At 43.3% G+C, this 21,527-nt stretch overlaps 1 protein-coding gene across 1 annotated transcript in view; it reads left to right on the top strand.

The window, feature by feature from the left end:
- Positions 1 to 21,527, top strand: part of PDGFRA (platelet derived growth factor receptor alpha) — a 45,789-nt gene that overhangs the window by 14,138 nt on the left and 10,124 nt on the right. Inside the window, exons 6-21 of the mRNA XM_090266862.1 lie at positions 1,719 to 1,890; positions 1,982 to 2,171; positions 5,122 to 5,237; positions 6,190 to 6,316; positions 7,870 to 8,063; positions 8,805 to 8,899; positions 9,103 to 9,235; positions 11,417 to 11,521; positions 11,913 to 12,023; positions 12,279 to 12,432; positions 13,298 to 13,464; positions 16,253 to 16,368; positions 16,722 to 16,844; positions 18,184 to 18,295; positions 19,519 to 19,618; positions 19,744 to 19,849. Of these exons, the coding sequence (XP_090122988.1) occupies positions 1,719 to 1,890; positions 1,982 to 2,171; positions 5,122 to 5,237; positions 6,190 to 6,316; positions 7,870 to 8,063; positions 8,805 to 8,899; positions 9,103 to 9,235; positions 11,417 to 11,521; positions 11,913 to 12,023; positions 12,279 to 12,432; positions 13,298 to 13,464; positions 16,253 to 16,368; positions 16,722 to 16,844; positions 18,184 to 18,295; positions 19,519 to 19,618; positions 19,744 to 19,849 (2,121 nt within the window). The remainder of the gene's footprint in view (positions 1 to 1,718; positions 1,891 to 1,981; positions 2,172 to 5,121; positions 5,238 to 6,189; positions 6,317 to 7,869; positions 8,064 to 8,804; positions 8,900 to 9,102; positions 9,236 to 11,416; positions 11,522 to 11,912; positions 12,024 to 12,278; positions 12,433 to 13,297; positions 13,465 to 16,252; positions 16,369 to 16,721; positions 16,845 to 18,183; positions 18,296 to 19,518; positions 19,619 to 19,743; positions 19,850 to 21,527) is intronic.

Below are 21,527 nucleotides of genomic sequence, written 5' to 3'. Positions count from 1 at the left end.
TGGTACAGTGAGGAGTGGGCTCAAGAGACCTGTTTGTCACTGACAGGGCAGGACGCTTGGCTTCTCTAGACCTCAGCTTCCCATCTCTACAGCGGGTACATTCGGCTCTCTGACTTTACGGCTCTTTCAGCAGTGGGAGAGTTTGAGATGACACTAGCCAGACCAGGACATTGAATGTGTGTCAAGGTTGTACGCTGAACCTTCTTGTTCATAAGTCAGAAAGATAGGAAGGTTCAGTGCCTTCAAGAAAAGCAAAAAATGATTGTATTTTTAAATTTTCTTATCGTTGAGACCGTTATTAACTCTCACCTTCTTGACTGTGGTGCCTTTGGGTTCTGAGGCATTAGTAATGCTGGGTGTCTGACCTGGTCCATTTCTGCTTTGTTGTCTGCCACCCAGGATACTGTTCTGCCTCCTGCCTGCCTAGTCTTTCTTTGCATGGCTCGCCTTTAGTGAACAGGCATCACCTGAGTCATTCAGCAAAGATTTAGTGGTTTTGCTAAATCCCAAGCAGTCTGCTAGAAGCCAGCCCATGCACAGAAGGAGGAAGAAGGGAGGAGTGGAGGTAGATGTGGGGAAGGGGGACCACTGTGACCATTTCTGGTCACCGTGGATTTATACACAGGGTCCCATTCATTCTAATACATGTGGTACACGTATAAGAGAAATGGGTTTAAGAGGCAGTGGCAGTCTCATGCAGAAATGATTAACAGTGCTTATTACAGCAGTCCTGAAGAACAAAAACCATATATATATATATATATGTGTATATATATATGGATTTTTTTCCCTTCACTCCTGATATGCAAATTTCTGCTTTTATACATCTTCCCTGAAATATGAAGCTATTTTATTTTTCTGTTCATACTTGATTGCCTTTAATACTTAAAACATAAAATTTCTTTTTCATTTATTAGAGATAGAATTTTTCTCCCCAAGCCAAAATATATGCTATTTGGTCCCCAAATATACAAGTATCTAATCAATTCTTTTTGTCTGATAATAAAAGTAATGCAGCTTTATTGTTGAAACTTCATAAAATATAGAGAAACAGAAAAAGCCGCTTCTTGGAGCATCACCATTAATATCTTAAAAAAAAAAAAAGATTTTAAAATTTACTTATAGAGAGAGAGGAAGGGAGAGAGAAAGAGAGGGAGAGGAACATTAATGTGTGAGAGAAACATCAATTGGTTCCCCCTCACATGATCCAAGTTGGGGACCTAGCTTGCAACCCAGGCTTGTGCCCTGACTGGGAATTGAACTGGGGACCTTTTGATTTGCAGGCCGGTGCTCAATCCACTGAGCCAGAGCCATTAATATCTTAGGGAGATGAATCCTTTAAATACTTTCTATACATGATAAATGTTTAACAATTAATAGGTATTATGCTTTAAATTGTACTTTATTTTATCCTTTTCCCTTTGGCAATATAGCACAAACACCTTACTAGGTCATTAAATATCCTTTTAAAATGTGATTTCCCAAGGAGCTAGCTTAAAAACGATTTTGTAATTATTTTATTTTTTAGAGCAGTTACTACGTTTACAGAAAACTTGAGTGGAAGGTACAGAGATTTCCCACACATCCCCCCACATGCACAGCCTCCACCATTGTTGCCATCCTCACAGGGTGGTACATTGTCACCCACTGTCCATAGTTTACATGAGGGTCCACGCCTACGAGCTAGCTTTTTAAAGTCAATTTTCCTTCTGCTGTAGAAAAACAAAGGTGATGTAACGCTAGATGAAATCAAGGACCCGTCCCTCAAATTGGTGTACACTCTGATGGTCCCCAAGGCCACGGTGAAAGACAGTGGAGATTATGAATGTGTTGCCCGCCAGGCCACCAGCGAGGTCAAAGAAATGAAGAAAGTCACCATTTCTGTCCACGGTACATTCTGCTTTCTAAAATGTCAGTGTCCATGCTGCTCGGGATCCCCTGTGCGATAATCGTTATTTAATGGAAACTCTCCCCTGTACAGAGAAAGGGTTCATTGAAATCAAACCCTACTTCAGCCAGTTGGAAGCTGTCAATCTGCATGAAGTCAAACATTTTGTGGTGGACGTGCAGGCCTATCCCCCTCCCAGGATATCCTGGCTCAAAGACAATCTGACTCTGATCGAAAACCTCACGGAGATCACCACCGACGTAGAAAACATTCAGGAAATAAGGTAAAGAAACACCCTCTGCACCCCTGCCTTTTCTTGTTATTCTGTGTCCCTGGATAGATAGAGGTCTGTGTGTCCTAAAATCCAAACCAGGAGTCAGTCTGGAAAATGTAGCCATCGGATTTGGGAGATACTGGAAATCAAGTACCCGTAATCATAACATTGCAATGTGGTAATAGTATGTTGATAAGTATTTAATGATAAGAAGAAAGAAGAACTGAAGATCTCTGTCCTTCATTGAAAAACAGGCTCCCAGATCTAGTGAGGGGTGGAAGAAAGAAAGTACAATTGGATCCACTTGGATTGAATATATTCCTTCATGTGCATCATTCATATTGCAAGTAGACATGTATGGGGATTACAGTTGGAAGGCAATTATCACGTAAACTGACATAAAATAGGTCATCACTGACTTCCTTTGACACACGCTTGCCCCAGCGAGACCTCCACAGGAAGCAAGGGTGGAGTCTGGTTAAGTTAGGTTAGGAGAAAAGGGACAATGAGGAGTTTAAAGCCCTGCCCTCTGGTGAGAGCAGTAGACTATGCACATCTCTTAACTGGTGATGGAGTTTTGGGTAAGTCACACCTCAGCCTCAGTTTCCTCAGCTGTCATGTAGGGGTAATAGTACTTGCCTTTCAAGGCAAGGAATTGGATCAGGTGATATATGAGGTCTCTTGCAGTTTGAAGCTCCGATTAGAACCCAGGAGCAGAGGACCCAACTAACCCGAGCCCTGTGCCCTTGTCAGAAACCATCCCACAGACAAGAGTCAGCCCTCCTTCAAGCCCCCAGGGAGGAGGAGACAGAACCTTTCTCAGCAGTTCACTTAATCTCAGGATTTGCTTTCTTCTTTCTGAACTAAATTCCACAAGTCATTGAGAAGCAGTGTCTGAGAATATGACATTTATGACCTGTAGACAATGATGGAAAAGGAAGTGGAATACTGGGTCTGGAAGGCTTTCTGATGACACAGAATGAAGGTGCGCCAGGAGGCGGGCAGGGCTGAGCTCCCACTCGGCTGTGAGGCCAGGTGGTACAGGGTACCCCAGCACGGCCGGCACGTCAAACCTGAGTACAAGCACTACCTGCGAGTGAGAGTCAATGTAATGACAACTGGGTGGTTCAGGAAAGCTGCCTGTTCAAGTTACGCAGGGTTTCTTCCGCACACATTTTTCTAGTTCCCATTATGGGCCAAAGATATACACGATGGATGGGTATCTGGATTCCTAGAGATCAGAACTAGTGGATCTACCAGCTTTCTTGGCTGAACAGTATAGAAAATGAAGGACAGATCATTTGGCAATCAGCAGCCAGGTGTGCCTAAGGCTTCTCTGGGGGAATCCAGTCGTGGATCACGTCCAGTGTGATGCGGCCGAGGAAAACATCAGCCCTGCGTGTTCTCATCACAGCGCCTAGTGCCCAGCATCTTGGGCTAGAAGACTAATTTGCAGGATGCTTTTTATTTTTTTTAATTATTTATTTGTTTGTTTATTTATTTATTTTTAGAGAGAGAGGAAAGGAGAAAGAGAGGGAGAGAAACATCACTGTGTGGTTGCCTCTCACTGGCGCCCCCAACTGGGGACCTGACGTGCAACCTAGTAATGTGCCCTGACTGGGAATCGAACCAGCAACACTTGGTTCGCAGGGTGACACTCAATCCACTGAGCCACAGCAGCCAGGCTTTTGCAGGATACTTTTGAGTCTATGAAATGCTTCTACACATATAATTTTATTTAATTAATTATCTAAGTGACTATACTATGCATACAGTTTTTCTGTGCTGCACATATGGAAACTGAAGCATTTCAATAATGAGAATTTCAGTGATGCCCAAAGTCTGCTCACCACGGGGTTGTCAAGAATGGCCCAGTCCTGCTCACCTTAACTAGTGCTCTTCTCCACTGTAGTTGCTTTTCCATCCTGTGATGTTTTATAAAGAAGGACAAATGAGCAAATACTATATTGATGCACACGCACACGCATATGCATGGCCAAGTGTCATTTATAATACACCTAAGAATCTTTTGGGGTACCTTTGCTTTAATCAAGTATGAAGAGAGATATTTTTCAAGTTGATTTTTTTGAATAGGTGATGGAATCCTGTGCTTTAAAGCCATTCAGACGCAAGGAAGGTGCATGTAAGAAGCCTCGTTCCACTCCTGTCCCCATCTACCTGATGCCTCTCTCCTTCCACCTTCAGGGAAACTTACTAGTTTTGTTAGGTTCTTATGAAATCTTCCAGAGTTTATTTACTTATTTGTTTTTTTAAAAGCAAATACAAACAAGAAGAAATGTTATATCCTGGAAACCTCTCCATATCAACATGTAGAGAATCTCCTCTTTTTTTTTTTTTTTTTTTGGTTGGTGTTTAATTGTTTGACTGAACCACCTAATTGATTGATATTTGGAGGAAATAAGTGTTTCTTTTAAAAGGTAAAAATCAAGCTGGTGGGATGTGTTGATTCCCATTCAGAAGTCAGGCTTTACGGGAGCTAATTGCGCCTGGAGCCACACAACCCATTGTTCGTCTCAAAATCTCTGGGCTTCTGCTTAAGAAGAATTAAAGTGTCTACAACTCAGACCTTCAGTGTGTACAAAGTGTGTTGGATCTTTATGATCCAGACAAGAAAAAAGTTTTTTTTTTTTTTTTTACCAAAAATAACGTTTAACCTGGCTGCTGTGGCTCAGTGGATTGAGCGTCGGCCTGCGAACCAAGTGTCTCTGGTTTGTTCGATTCCCAGTCAGGGCACATGACTAGGTTGCACGTCAGGTCCCCAGTTGGGGGCGTGTGAGAGGCAACCACACAGTGATGTTTCTCTCCCTCTCTTTCTGCTTTCCCCTCTCTAAAAAATAAATAAATAAATAAATAATGTTTAAATTGAACGTGGTAATTGCTGAAGCATTTGGAATTTATTTGGCTGTCTCTTGCTGAAACAAACTCCTTTTCTTTTAAGGTATCGAAGTAAATTAAAGCTGATCCGTGCTAAGGAAGAAGACAGTGGCCATTATACTATTGTAGTTCAAAATGAAGATGACATGAAGAGCTACACTTTTGAACTCTTAACTCAAGGTATGTTCAGGGCAGTCTGAAGATAATGCTTGCTCAGTGAATGAGTGAATGGGTGTCTCCTGAGGAGAGCCTGGTACTTTTCCCCCAGGTCGTGGAGGGAAAAGCAACACTTTTAGGGGAAGAAGCAGGGATTGTGGATGTCACACATCAGGGATAGCTTTGCTGGAGTTAAGAATTCATGTAATTCTAGGGGGTTCCAGGCTGCTCTGGCACAGTCTGATTGGAAATTTCTAAGCTCCCACAGCTTCCTTACCACCTGCTTCTCATCTGGCACCTGCAAGTTCAGGGAAGAGTGAAATGATGCTTTTTGGTCCAAATGACCTTAGATTATTCCAGAGTTTGGACCTTTTTTGCTTAACTTCCCTTGTAGACACGGTCCAGTGGCCCTTACCGGAAACCGGAGTCTTTTTACTTTTAGGTTCAACACCTATTCACTGAGTACCTACCACGTGCCAGGTACTGTCTTAGGTGGCTCATTGGGCCTCACGGTAAATCTATGATACAAGCAGTAGGCAGCCTATTTCTAATCTGTTTGATCACAGATTTTAAAATATCTTTAAAACTTAATAATATCCCGCAGATGCACTCTGGTAAATGCTACTTTAGATTCCCCTGGAGCTGAATCCATTAGTCGAATCCCACGCTGTATTAATTTTAAGAGCCTCTTTGCCTTTCAAGCCAAATAACCGCAGGAGCTTTTTGCTCCCCTCACCCCAGATTTAAGACACCACAGGGCACCAATCCCCAAACACTGAAACTGTGAAAATGCTCTTAATCTGTGGGTCTGTGCAAACTGGAGTGCTGCTAGGCACACACCCTCCTCTCTGGCGGTTACTTGATTTGCAGGTTTGAATGCCCTGTGGACAAATTCTGAACTCTTATTCCATGTTGTAGTTTCCAGAATTTTTGGGTCAGGAACCATTGAATTTTGATTTCTTTCCACCTTTTGCAGTTCCTTCATCTATTCTGGACTTGGTCGACGATCACCACGGCCCTACAGGGGGACAGACTGTGAGATGCACTGCCACAGGGACACCTCTTCCTGATATCGAGTGGATGATTTGCAAGGATATTAAGAAGTAGGGAAACCAGATGTTCCTTTTTCATTTGCGGTCAGAATGTTTTTTTCTTGACGCAGAGGACCTCAAATGCATTTTATTTCTTTTGTATTTGAGATTCTTATTTGGCCTAAGTCCCCTAAACTACAAGATAAGGTTCTTTACATGGCCCTTGTGTGTGCATGCGCACCTGTGTGTTATGAACATGTGAGCAGAAGGTCCATGGCTTTCATCAGATTCTTCAAGGGTCTCTCATTTAAAAACCAAAAGAGCCCTGGCTGGTGTGACTCAGTGGATTGAATGCCGGCCTGCAAACCAAAAGGTTGCTGGGTCAATTCCCAGCCAGGGGCCAGGGCACATGCCTAGGTTGCGGGCCAGGTCCCCAGTTGGGGGGTGTCCCCAGTTGAGGGGTGTGCAACCAGTCAATGTTTCTCTTGCACATCAATGTTTCTTTCCCTTTCTTTCTCCCTTCCTTTCCCTCTCTCTAAAAATAACTAAATAAAATCTAAAAAAAAAAAAAAGAAGAATTTAAAGAGCTACTTCTACAAGGGGATTTTTGTTACACTAAACCCACATTTTTGCCTCATAGCTCTTTTTTTTAATTTATTCTTTTTTAAAGATTTTATTTATTTATTTTTAGAGACCAGGGAAGAGAGGGAGAAAGACAGGGAGAAAACATCATTGTGTGGTTGCCTCTCACATGCCCCCAACTGGGGACCTGGCCCGCAACCTAGGCATGTGCCCTAACTGGGAATTGAACCGGTGACCTTTGGTTCACAGGCTGGCACTCAATCCACTGAGGCACACCAGCCAGGGCTTCACCTCATAATTCTTACATGGGGAACTTTATTTTATGTCATGTGAACATAAATGAAAATACTGCCCATGTGACTGCTTACTACCTCATATGCCTGCCTGCAGTTTGATGGGATTTAACTCACCAGTCCCTCCTTCATCCCCTGTTCCTGAGCCTTCTCCAATGGGCACATGAGCTACATGTTTACACTTCTACCCTGGGGTGACTGGCTGTGTCAGAAGCCTCAACTGCTTCTCCTAAAGGCTGAGACCTACCCCTTCCTAAGGGTTAAGGGACCAATTTTGGATCTTGACTGGAGCTACAGTCTAGGTCTCAAATCTCAACCAGGTGATTGCTCCAACCCAATGACACCTTGGGGACTCTTCACAGTGTAGTTAGAGAGAAGGAAGAGCTCCAGGCCTTTTTGAAGGGGTAGGAAATTGGGATAGTTAAAAATTCTTGAAGTAAAAAAACTGTTCAGTTTGCTCCTGGTTTCAGGGCTTGAGATTGGTAGTTAATTTCATTGGACTTGTTTATCTCTGCCTTGCCTTCATAATCAGTTAACTTTCTATTATCTACACATAGGTTGTTCAGTCTTGGGTGTGTGCAAACAAGTTTTAATGTTCATATGCACATAAAGTAAGAAAATCAACTAGTAGCACCCCCAAGCCGTTTGACCAGGTTCGAACGGCTTGCTGTCTTAGATAATACCCACTACTCCGCTCACTTCCTTTGTTCTGGATAACTGGCTCTGTATTTGTGTCCTTTTTCTTCCCAGATGTAATAATGAGACCTCGTGGACAGTTCTGGCCAGCAACATCTCCAACATCATCACGGAGGTCCACCCCCTGGATAGGAGTGTGGTGGAGGGCCAGGTGACATTCGCCAAAGTGGAGGAGACCATTGCTGTCCGATGTCTGGCTAAGAATCTGCTCGGGTCTGAGAACCGAGAGCTGAAGCTGGTAGCTCCCAGTGAGTTGCTGATCAGTGAGGACAGCTCTTAAGTCATCAACCAAGCCCTTTCTCCCCGAGGTGGAACTTTGAGTCCCAGAGGGGGGTCCTATAGGGACGAAAATCCCCAGGCAGAAATTGGGCTCTGATTGCTTTTACAGGGCCTCCTCATGGCATCTGCATGTGAGTCCTTTTTTCGGATTTAGATCCAGAACTGCACCTCGCAGAGGCCCCTTGGCATTTTGCTTGTCTAACAGTATAGCTACCCAGTCTCTCTAGTTTGAATGTGGGGATGGAGGAGGAAGAAAGATCTTCTGCCTTGATGCTCCTTCCAACAGCTGAGACAGGTTGAATCCCTTCAGTAAAAATTAATGAAGCCAAGAGCAATATAAACAAAGTGCAACCTTTTAAAACAAACTGAACCTACGTTGCTGAACTTATAGTAGCTCTCAATCTCATTTATCAGTCTTTATATTCCAATTCATATTCTGTCCAGAAGGTTAATATTGGAGCACCTTTAGAGTGCATATTGCATTACCCTGATTGAATTTTGTCCCTTTCTTTTGTAAGGGAAGAGTTGGAGTAGTCTTATGGGTGTAGATAATTGAGAGATGCTGTTGCCCATCCCTAAAATGAGCCAGGCAGCCCTCATGCTTCTCCACCAGATTCGGGGACTTCTGTCCCAGTCACAACTACACTGCCTTCCCGCTCTCCTGTGTGTTCATGCCAGTTCTCCATTGTGCCTCTCTCTTTCTCCTCCAGCTCTGCGTTCTGAACTTACGGTGGCAGCCGCAGTCCTGGTGCTATTGGTGATCGTGATCATCTCATTGATTGTCCTGGTTGTCATTTGGAAACAGGTAGATATTTTTCTCAGAGAACTAAAACTCTTGGAAGCCATTTAGAACTGGAAGAATAGCAACCTAGTTCAGTGCTTAGCACAGAGAAGGAGCTCAGTAATTCTGTGTTGCGTTACAGTGTCCAGCCGCTTTGGTGCTGCAGTTAAGCTTTGGTGCCTTCAGACTTTGGTAATTCACCCACTACTTGTCCTGGTCATTTATAGAAACCGAGGTATGAAATTCGCTGGAGGGTCATTGAATCAATCAGCCCTGATGGACATGAATATATTTATGTGGACCCAATGCAGTTGCCTTATGACTCGAGATGGGAGTTTCCAAGAGATGGACTAGTGCTGGGTAAGCTTCTAGCGTGGTTATCACCCAAGACTCCCTTTCAGTTTGTGCTTTGCTCTTTACGGGCCCATGGAGGAATGAGAGATCTGAGCTCGTGCTTCATAACGGCTAGGCAATAGAAATTGACTTTCAGAAATATTTTTTGTCTTGAAAATGAGTTAATTGGATCACAGCAGTGATTTCCTTAAAATCTCATTTTATAGCAAATTATGGTTAAAGAAAATTTTATAAAAGAAGAAAATATGAGGTGAGCTGCCAAAGATACTCATCAAAATGGCTTTGCTTTAGAAATGACACAAATTGAAAATGAGATGAATTTCTGTGACTAAAGAGGAATGGATAAGAAATGAATGAGGACAACCATAAAATATATTTTGATCCAAAACATTCTGAGGGTATATTAGATACTTTTTTAGAATATGTATTGAATATTTAGAATATAGTCTATAAAACTATAGCTACTCGTTTAAGCAAAACATGTAAGAATAATCAAGCCAATTTATCACAGACTTTTCAAATATTTTAATATTGGGATGAGACCAAATACATAAAGCTTTAGCCCATAATCTATTAAAGAAAAAATCACATTCTGAATGAATGAAAACAGGACAAAGAAATGAAAGTTAGACCAAGAGGTGTATCTCTATGAATATTCTAGTGGTATGTACTTTGGAGGATGCCAAAGGTAATTTTTAATAATCCGCTTGTCTGACTCCAAAATATAGCAAGGTTAGGTTTTCGTAGAGAGTTACTTAACCTGAAATTAAACAAGACATCCTAGCTACTCCCAATTCAAATACTTATACCTGGGAACTAAGCTCATTTTTTTAAAAAAAGTTCCCTTTGTTTTACTTTAAAAAATTTTTTTTTATTTTTTTTTAATTACAGGTGTCCCATTCTTCCCCCATTGCTCTCCCCTGCCCCACCCTCCCACCCCGCCTCCCACAGTCAATCCCCACTTTGTTGTCCATGTCATGGGTCCTTTATACTTGTTCTTGACAAGACCCTTCCCCTTCTTTCCCCCCATTACTCCCCTCCCCCCTCCCCTTGTTTTATAAAAAGCAAACAAGAAGCTGAAAAAAGTTAAGCAGTAATGAAATATGAGGGAAAAGGGCCACATGCCCGGTGTGCCAAGAGGCACTGCTGTGCTCCTCTGCTTCTGGGTGCTCCCACGGGGCAGGCGGGCAGTGGGCACCCCGTTTGCAGCGGTGCAGACATGCAGTAGAGGCTGTGCTGGCTGTCAGTGTCCTTTAGGAGATGAGTCTTTCCCAGCTTGGCTCTAGGTGCTGAGACCAACCCCTCTTGGAAACGTCCCTTTTAGACCGTGAGCTCTTTAAGGGTGGGGACGATGGCTTGCGTTTCTTTTTGTGTCTCCCAACATGCAGCTAAGTGTTGGGCTCCCAGGGCAGGTTGATCTTTGTGGTTCCTGGTCCTCCTGACAGGCAGGCAGCAAGGGGGCCAGCCTGCAGTTTACTTCACCACTCATTGGAGTCAAGGACATCCTGACTACTGAAGTATTTGCAGTGGATAAGGACTTATGGATGCAAAAGTTGCCACTGTTTGCATATGGAAACCAGAAGGGCAGACAAGCAGGGGGCCTGGGCTAGAGCCACAGAAAGCAAGTGCAGTGGGGCCCACGGTCTGGCCCAGCACGCGAGCTGGTAGACAGTGTACTCCTGTGGGGGAGGGCTGCACCCTCCTTTCTCCCGCCTGTGTTTTCCTTTTCCTTGCAAATGTTATTTGGCAAAAGCAATTATACTAATTTCCTTCCCTGTGGGCTCAGTTCTGGCTTTGACATGATGACTTGGAGGAATCATTATGCTTCCTCTGTAGAGGAAAAACACCACCCAGCTGTGCACCCATGAGCTCAGGCTGTGGTAAATAAAGCTGATGAGCCCTGACGGGCATGGCTCAGTGGGTTGAGTCTTGTCCTGCAAATCGAGGGGTCGCTGGTTTAATTCCGGTCAGGGCACATGCCTGGGTTGCAGGCCAGGTCTCTGGTTGGGGACATGTGAGAGGCAACCAATCCATTGTTTCTCTCGCACATGGATGTTTCTCACCCTCTTCTTCCCCCTCCATTCCCCCTCTCTAAAAATAAATAAAATATTAAAAAAAGAAAAAAAAAAAAAAGCTGATGAGAGACACCTGAGGCCTGTGTGTGTTAATGGTTCTGTTTGCCCACAGGTCGTATACTGGGATCGGGTGCATTTGGGAAAGTGGTTGAAGGAACTGCCTATGGATTAAGCCGGTCCCAACCTGTCATGAAAGTAGCAGTGAAGATGCTTAAACGTAAGTGTTCCTTCCTAGGGATTTTTTTTTTTTGAACATGGAAATATTAAGTGAATTGCTCAAACTCACAAAGCCAGTAAATGTCAAATTTAAGATGAGCTCTTGGTTCTTTTGACTCTAGGTTTTATGCGTACATAGACTCTTGTCAGCTAGGTTTATTGAGATTGTTTTTGTTGCCTATATGTTGGAAAATCAAGAGTTATTATTTTTAATGACTTTTTTTTTTCCTCCAAAGACTAGGGATCAGTTATTAGTCTAGACCAGTCACTCCCTCTCCCTCTTTTAGACTCTTGTTAAATAAAATAATATCCAGTCACAGGATGAGCCATGTTTTGGCTTTTTCAGGGAAGTAGGCTGCTCAGAACTGATGTGCGATTTATTTCTTCAATAGCCACAGCCAGATCCAGTGAAAAACAAGCTCTCATGTCTGAACTGAAGATAATGACCCACTTGGGGCCGCATTTAAACATTGTAAACTTGCTGGGAGCCTGTACCAAGTCAGGTAGGCTTACTGACCTGTGAGGGAGGGGGTTCATAAACACCTGTGGTAGCGAAAACTGTGGAACCCAGCTTTTTAAATCCCCACTTTGTACCTCCAACGTTCCAGCAAATTAAGTCCCTTGAATGGAGCTGACTGGATTCCACTGAACTGAAGAAAGTTCATTGTTTTTGAGCATCTCTCATCCGTGCAAACAGCAATTCCTGGCTTATCTGTTCATTTTCAAATCCATCTCCTAACCGATTTCGGTTCCCACAGGCCCCATTTACATCATCACTGAGTACTGCTTCTATGGGGATTTGGTCAACTATTTGCATAAGAACAGGGACAGCTTCCTGAGCCACCACCCAGAGAAGCCAAAGAAAGAGCTGGACATCTTTGGATTGAATCCCACTGATGAAAGCACTCGGAGGTGGGTTCAGAGAGAGATGTTGCCATTAATCCTTGTTTTACGAGCCTCTCCAGTGGAGAGAACCCATGCCCTGATAGACTCCATGTCTGCAGATTCTGTGCCAGGAGGTAGCAAGGTTTAGAGTCCAACTACCCTGCCCCATCATCCCGTGACACAGTGCCGGTGAATACATGACATCTGTTGGTGTTTGGGACCAGGATATTGGATAGGGAGCTTTGCTGATAGGTTTGAAGGAAAGCAAGAGCTGGAATTGTTCTGGGAGCCACTTTCCTGTTTATATGTGGTCCACTTAACACCTATCAAAAATGTAGCACTGGCCAGGGATGCCTCTGTGCTTGTATTTGAGAGAAACTGTCTGAGGATCTCAAAGCTTGAGATACTGGTCCTTGCTGAACCTGGTCCCTATAAGTCAAACCAACGATAGTAATCCCAGTTGCAGAAACCCACAGATGGCTATAAAGATCTGTGTAGATCTGAAGTTCTGTAGCATCAGGAAGTACAGTGACTTCACTTCATATTAAATTACTCAATGGACACCAAAGTGGTGCTAAATATATCGAGGAGCAGGAATTGTCTGCCCAAGCTTCATGGTCACATGGCATAGGCTTGTGAATTGTAAACTGGAAAACAGAATAAAGACAGGCACACCTGAGTTGAGATAATTTGTGTATTTGTGTGATTATTGGTTAACGCTCACCTCCCCAACTAGACCCCTCCCCCACCACGTGAAGAGTACAGATGTGTTTTACTCACCCCTGCCACCCCCGTGCCCACCACGCTGCCTTACAAACTGTAGGTACCTGCTCATGTGGAATGATCACTCTAGAAGGGCACCTGGATAAGGTTTCTTTTTCTGTTTTTACAGTTATGTTGTTTTATCCTTTGAAAACAATGGTGACTACATGGACATGAAGCAAGCTGACACGACACAGTATGTCCCCATGCTGGAAAGGAAAGAGGTTTCCAAATATTCGGACATCCAGAGATCGCTGTATGACCGCCCAGCCTCGTATAAGAAGAAATCCATGTCAGGTAAAGTGTCTATGCTGACTCTTTGGGGGCTGTACTCTTCCAGTGGTTTAATGCAATACTTAAAATGCTCAGAAGAAGTTGAGCAGGCATGGTATGTAGAACTCCCAGGCCTCACGGTCCTGAAATGCCAGTTGGTACAACCTGCTTGGGACCTTGAAGAGAAGAAAAAGAATAAAGACAGACCTAATGTAATGCATTTTTCAGACTTTAAATATAATTGTTTTAAAGAATTGTTTATTCTGCTATAATGATCTTTTTATAACATGTCTTTAAAAAAAAAAACAAAAAAAAAGTAAGGTGGTATTGATGTTTTCTTTTTTTTTTCCCCAATACCCTAACTTGGCCAAATTAAAAGTTGGCAATCTTATATTGGTTTCTAATATTATTTAAAAAATTTAATTATGTAAATATCTGATATCTATGGGTTCAATATCCCTTGCTTTTAGCTTTGCTAATATCCAATTTGTGATAAAAAGTGGAAAGTGGACCATTTGAGGATATATTTTCTGACAAGGGTGTTGTTTGAAGGGAGATCTGTTTGTTTCAAAGCAGATGGGTGTGTGGCAGGGTTGAATTGATTTATAAACTCCAGGGAGCCTAGCTGATGCCCATACCAGATGGACCACCCCACATCTGCTAGGGGGTGGTCCCCCCAGAGTCCTAGTCTAATCACAGGCTTACAGTATGGAGGAGGCCACTAGATGGGACTGATGTTGACTTGTCCTGTGATCTTGCATAATTGGGTCTGAGCCCTCCCATTGGTCGATGAAAAAAAAAATTGAGCTGTTACGGAAATTGTTTTGAAAATCACTAATGTGCTCTGAATGCTTCAAGGTTCTTATGTGGAAGGTACAATCTATTACAAAAAGAATGTGCTGCCCTGGCCAGATGGGTCAGTTGGTTGTGGGTTTGAACCCTGGTAGGGCGTGTACCTAGGTTGCAGGTTTGATCCCTGGGTGGGATGCATGTGGAGACAACTGATTGATGTTTCTCACATTGATGTCTCTCTCTCTCTCTCTCTTTATCTCTCTCTCTCTCTCCTGCTCTCTCCCTCTCTCCCCCCTCTTTCTCTCTTCCTCCCTTCCTCTCTCTCTGAAGTCAATAAAAAAAAAAAAAATCATTGGGTAAGGATTAAAAAAAGAAAACGTGCTCATTTTGCAAAGCTCACTTAGTACACAATAATATTTTCCATTGCTGCAGTTCCAAGTTCCACTCATTCCCCATTGCCAAATGGGTAAACTTCCAAGCCCTTTTTAAAGATGAGCCAGGGAGAGCTGTCGGAATCAGTGCTTCCTCTCCACTCCTGTATTGTTAAAAATAGTTTACATTGCTTCTCAGGCTGGACCTGGCTCCAGATGTCAGGGGAACCTGATTCATGCTCAGCCCAGGCCCTGTTGGCAGGCAGACCACTGCTTCCTGGCCTGCCCCTAGCTGCCTGGAGAAATGTGAATGGTTGCAGCTACTCTTCACTTGCCTGAAAATTTTCAAAAATAACCAAGAAGTGTTGGCTTAGATTGCCTCCTTCCTCGAAAACCCTGGGGCCCTTCCAGATGGGACTAACTGGGGAAGTGGACAAGTTACAAAGGGAACTAAATGTGAAGTCATTGGCACTGATCTTTCAGATTGCTACGTCTAGTCTGATGGGTGGTTGGTTTCATTCACCAAATAAGCCAAGTAGTACTATGAATGTGGCTTTAAAAAGAAAAAAAAGAAAAAGAAAAAAGGAAGCAATTCCTAGAAGATACTTTTTCAAAAGGCCCTGATGTATAGTCACCATGGAAGATTTTAGTGTGTGTGTTTTAATGGTGGCTGAGGTGATTTGCTAAGGTTAAAATAAGAAATTTGGGAGGCAAACAACAAAATATGTGTGAGAACCTATTAGGTTGCTTCTTATGGATATATATATATATATATATATATATATATATATATATAAGTATATATAATATATATATTTCTAAACATATATGTTTCTGTAGATAGATTTGTTTTTAAAGCTAGAGGCTTTGCATAGAATTTATTTTTAACAATTAATTTTTATTTACTTTTTGTTTTACAATTTACAGCTATATCATTTTAGTCATTAGCCTTAAATATCTAGCATAGATTTTTAACCAAATCTGACTGTATTTATGACTCTAGTCCTGAATAAGACAAGTTACTAACATTTTGTCTAGAGTTTGCATAGTATAGATTCCCACTTGTGAGGTGTGACAGCTCTATAAGAAAATCATTTTACGGGGCTCTGACCATTGTGGCTCAGTGGGTTGGGCATTGTCCTGCAAAGCAAAAGGTCACTGGTTCGATTCCCGGTCAGGGCACAGGCCTGGGTTGCAGGTTGTGTACCCAGTCAAGGCGCATGAAAGAGGCAGCTATCTGATCAATGTTTCTCTCTCATATTAATATTTCTCTTTCTCCCTCCCTTCTCTTCTTTCTAAAAAAATAAAAAATAAAATTTTAAAAAAGGAAATCATTTTATGGGGATATAAAATACAGCATAGGACATATAGTCAATAATGTTGTAATAACTATGTATGCTGCCAGGTAGGTACTGGAAATATCAGGGAGAATACTTTGTAAAGTATATGATTTTCTAACCACTATGCTGTACACTTGAAACTAATACAAAATAATATTGGGTATAAACTGTAATTGAAAAAAAAAACCCCAGAAAAATAAAAGAAAATCATTTTAGATGTTCTTTGGGCAAGCCTGCCTGCTGAGCAGAATGGTCGGCGATGCCCCGTGCTGTCTGCCAGCACCAACACTCTTAATGGCTCTTCTGCAGACTCAGAAGTCAAAAACCTTCTTTCGGATGACAGCTCAGAAGGTCTTACTTTGTTGGATTTGTTGAGCTTCACCTACCAAGTTGCCCGAGGAATGGAGTTTTTGGCGTCAAAAAACGTAAGTGTGTTTGTGGACCAGATGTCTTTAGACTCAGGTGGCTGGTCTGAGTGAGGTGAGCATGGAAGGTAGATCTTGGTGAGGCCAGGAGCAATGGCTGCTTCTCCCTTCCTCTTCCCAGAGCAGAGTGGGTAGTCTGACATCATCAGGCGTCTACTCTTCTCCAGAAGTTTCTTGCACTTCGGAGTAGTTGGAATGCGAGCCTGGGAAGTGAGCTCTTTAGGCCAGACCCGGCTCTCCAAGCTGTGCCAGGCAGCTCTGCGCACCACCACGGAGTGGCCCGTGTTGTGGACGTGATGCCGCTTAGCGGCGGATTGATTGACACGGGCGCCATGTCTTCTCTTTCTGCGCAGTGTGTCCACCGGGACCTGGCTGCTCGCAACGTCCTCCTGGCACAAGGGAAAATCGTGAAGATCTGTGACTTTGGCCTAGCCAGAGACATAATGCATGATTCGAACTACGTATCGAAAGGCAGCGTAAGTGCTCCCCTCTCCCCATTTGGCACGCTCACCCTCCCTCACTTGACTCTGAAATCAAGCAGTGTTTCCTGCCATCCGGGTGCCCATAATTTCAGCAGGGAGTCCACAGACCCATGAATGGGCTCCCAGGTTCCGTATGAAAAGCACAGGCTCTGCAGCGGACTGCCCAGCTGTGAGCAGCAGTTCCAGGACTTAGTAGCGTGGCACTTGGGGCAAGTTACTTGACCACTCTGTACCTCGATTTCCCATCTGTAGCAGGGAAGTGATCATTATACCTATCTCCTGAGTTGCTGTGGGGAATGAAATCAGTGGATTCATGTAAATGCTTAGGACATTGCTTGGCACATACAGCACCCAGTAAGTGTTGGCTGTTAATGTGTAGATTGTGCACAAGGGTGTACATGCATGCATGTTCAAGGAGAGCATCTCTTTTATCAGATTTTCAAATGGCATCTATAACCCCTAAAATGTGAAAACCATTTGAGTTCGTCTGTCTTAGAAGCATGATTTTCTTAAGCATAGTCAGCCTATCTTACACTTTAATCTTCCTGCCCACCCCTTTGACATCTAAGCAGATGGAGTAGCTGGGGTTACACCTGCCACCTGTAGGTACAGATCCAGATCACCCCCACCACACAGACTGTGAGACAGGTCACAGGGCTGCTGCGCCCACCTGCAGGAGGAGTATGTTCTCTGTGACTGTGACCTGTAGCTACAGGCCTCTTGAAAAAAAAAAAGAAAGAACTTTGGTGGAGCCAAGGTCTGTTCAGAAAGGTTATGAATCTCTGTTATCTGCCCAGCAATTTTCAGAGGGTTGAAGAATGCTAATGTGGCTACTTGATATATCTGCTTAGGTTAGTATTTCCATAGAAGGTTGGACAACCTCACAAAAGTAGGCTGCAAAATTATCATGAAACAGACTCTTCATAGTGTTTCTTAAGTTCAAAATGTAATTGGTTTTCAGATCTCTGGATCTGTTTTTAATTTTGTTTCTAGGAACACTTTAAAATAGAGGATGGGTCCAGTCAGGACTCAACACTTCCGGGGTAAAAATTCAAGATAAACTATTTTTGGATGTTATTCCTTGGAAGGACATAAGAGGGAGCACAGACCATCCATCATTCATCAACTATTTATTGAGCACCCACTAGGTGCCAGGCACTCTTCTGAGTGCTGAGAGTACAGCAGTGAACAATGCCCAGAAGACACTCGTGTGCGCCAGCGTTATTAGTGCAAGTTATTCTTAGCCCAAAAGAAAGACAACCTCTTCCTATTTCTGCCGCTGTAGATCATCGGTGTGTCCACTGGGTCTAATTTCCTTGCCCCTTCCCTGTAGACCTTCCTCCCCGTGAAGTGGATGGCCCCTGAGAGCATCTTTGACAACCTCTACACCACACTGAGTGACGTCTGGTCTTACGGCATTCTGCTCTGGGAGATCTTTTCCCTTGGTACGTGCCTGACAGCTCTGCTTGTTTGGATTGTTCTGGAACAACACTGGAAGGGAAATGCTGTATTTTTCCAAGTTCCAGGAGATAATATCATACATTGTGCACCTGTGATGTCTGGTGTGTGCCCGTGCAGAATGAGGTGGGGGTCTTAGGGAGCTGCGCCTTCACCCCTGACCTTTGTCCTCATTCCTAGCCTTTGCCCCTCCTCTTCTTTGGGCTACACCAAAGTGACTTTCTCCCAGTGGGAGTGCTTCTGACGACACCCACTCACCAGCTGCTTTTCACTTTGGACTTTGGGTTAGGTGGGTTCCCCAGTAGAGAGTTGCCACTTGGTCACATCATGGTGACAGATGCTCAGGTGAGAGGTAGTGTGGGAAGGAAAAGGGCGTGGGTCCCCTTCCTGGTCATCATTCTGGAGGAGAGACACCTGCTCGTTGTCAGTCAGTCACCAGCTGCTGAATGACATTGGTGCCCCATGCTCCCAGGTGAGGGTCCTAAGAGCAGAATGATTCACGACCCTGACCATCAGATGGTTCATGCTGGGAGATGAGACACACACTTTACTGTTTGGTCCTGATTTAAAATCCTAATGAAAGCCCAGAGAAAGGAAAAAGGAGCCCTAGAGTGGTTTTGGAAGCCTTTAGAGAGGAAACTGAACTTGACCTGGCCTTGGCCATAAACATGCAAAATGTTTCATGAATTTACTGTTACTCTGATATGATAGTAAAGGGAGTCTTCTCTGCCTGGCATCCTTTTCCTTAGTTCTCCCTCATTGGATGTCACCGTGGATCATCCCAGTGTGCAAAGTCCGCTAAAAGAGAATTTTCTCAGTATTTCAAGCCCCAACTTTGACTTCTGCTTTAATTATTTGGAAATTTCTGGTGAAAATGACTTTTTGTGGCCTTGGTGATTCAAAATTTCTTTTGCTTTTCTGTTTTGCTTTGTAGATATAGATCCAGCAATCAGAAACATTGAAAAGCACTTTTGAGCTTTTTCTAGAGATGTAGAATTTTTGTCTAGGGGATCTGGACTTGAGCAACCTAGAAGACCCACTAAAATTTAAGATTTGGGCAGGAAGATAACACTTCTTCATTTCCATGAAAGAACTAGTTCTTCTCAGTGGGGATCCTCAGATGTTTTCTAAATGTGCTGTATCACCCCAAGTGTTTCAAAAATGTACCAGGCACTTGTTAATCCTGGTTGCTTTCTTTGTTGGCTTTCAGGCGGCACACCCTACCCTGGCATGATGGTGGATTCTACTTTCTACAATAAGATCAAGAGTGGGTACCGGATGGCCAAGCCTGACCACGCCACCAGTGAAATGTGAGCCTCTCCCCATCCTGTGGGCCCTGTGTTTTTGCCCAGTGGGTCTCTGGGAGAGGTGGGGGCCATTGAGGAGGTACCTGCCACTCCTCCCAGAGCTCACTCTGAGTTCTGTGCTCTTCCAGCTATGAGATCATGGTCAAGTGCTGGAACAGTGAGCCAGAGAAGAGACCCTCCTTTTACCATCTGAGAGAGATTGTGGAGAACCTCCTGCCTGGACAATATAAAAAGGTTTGTCTGTGGGACAACATGGGTGGACCTAGAGGGTATTATGTTAAATGAAATAAGTCAGAGAAAGGCAGATACCATATGATTTCATTTACATGTGGAATCTAAAATAAACAAAATGGAAGCAAACTCATAGATAAGAGAACATTTTGATGTTTGCCAAATGGGAGCAGGTTTGAGGGGCTGGGAGCAAAGGAATAAGGGATTAAGATGTGCAAATTATCAGATATAAAACCAGTCATGGGGCTGTGAAGTACAGCCTAGGGAATGCAATTGATAATATTGTAATAACTATATGGTATCAGATGGTCACTAGACTTATTGGATAATCACTTTATAAATTATATAAATGTCTAATCACTGTGTTGTTCATCTAAAACTAATATAATATTATATGTCAGCTGTAATTAAAAAATAAAAAAATATTTTTAAAAATAAAAGGTTTGTCTGGGCCTCTTAAGATAGGTGGAAAGGAATGAGCAAAGGGAGACAATAATAGCTGGTACTTATGTGAGCAAGCAGCACTGTTAACACTGTTTTAAAGGAACATTTCCCAAGGAGGAAAAAGATTGTGTGATACAGTGGCTGGGGTGTCACGGAGTGCTCCCCAGGGCCCTCATGGCAGGGCTCCTCTTAAGGGTGCAACACCTGTAAGCACTTTATTCTCCAGATGTTTGAGTATCTGAAACTACTGTGTGGTGAGAAGTCTCAGGGCATCCACAGCCATTACATCGCTCATCTGAATGCACTTAAATCCATGCAAAATTGGCTTTTGCCAGCAGACTGGAAGGAGCAACCTCAGCTGTTATCTGTGGCTCCAGCTGGGCTTTTTTTGTGTGGAATAGGAAACATTGTTCAGAGGAACAAATGTAATTTCATGGAACCAAGCAGGATATGTTAACAAATGAAAACACTTTCTGCTGAGGTGCTGAGAAGGAAATCCAGACACACTTGTATAATGAACTCAATTTCTTAGATTCAAATTAGTCATCCTGTAGACTTTTCATATTTTCCACTTCTCTTCCTTCTTCTCAAGGAGGAGCAGTGCTTGGAGGCTGCACCCTGAACTGGGAGTGAAATACTTTTGTCTGTTGCTTATCTCACTGCCCATGACAAGTCCCGTAAGTGAGGCAGTGGGGAAGCAGAAGGAAATTCACTGTAGGTCAGTCAAAGACACTCTGGTTGGTGAACACATATTGATGGAAAGAGACTGGAACTAGTGTTGAAAACAGGGTCTTTTTAGGTCAAAGGTTGTAAGTTTTGAGTTAAATTTCTTCAGTGTTTCAGGATCAGGAAGGCTTCAGGTATGGCACCCCTTATGGAAGTCCTCATCACCTCTTAATTAGGACCCATTCAGGCCTCGGAGAGACTATGTGATGAGACCAGAAGGGTCCATGCTAGTCCCAGAGAGGGGGTGTTTGTGAGGAGGGACATAGTCATAGCTTCTGACTCAGAGGAGGGGCTCTTAAGAACTGCCAGCAGAAGACTTTTGCCATTGGTGGTCTTTTTTCCCCTTAAAAATTTTTTTTTAATTACAGTTGACAGTCAATATGAATTGTCTCTCTGTAAATTGTTTCAGTTAGCATATCCTTCATTTCTGACTGGATCTTTTTTATGCTGTTGAAGTCCTCACTAAGTTCTTTGAACATCCTTATAATCAGTGTGTTGAGCTCTACGTCTG

Source organism: Furipterus horrens, unplaced genomic scaffold (genome assembly GCF_987537825.1).
Source record: "Furipterus horrens unplaced genomic scaffold, mFurHor1.1.pri manual_scaffold_2, whole genome shotgun sequence".
NCBI classification, from domain to species: Eukaryota; Metazoa; Chordata; class Mammalia; order Chiroptera; family Furipteridae; genus Furipterus; species Furipterus horrens.
This window is presented reverse-complemented; position numbering and strand designations above follow the sequence as displayed.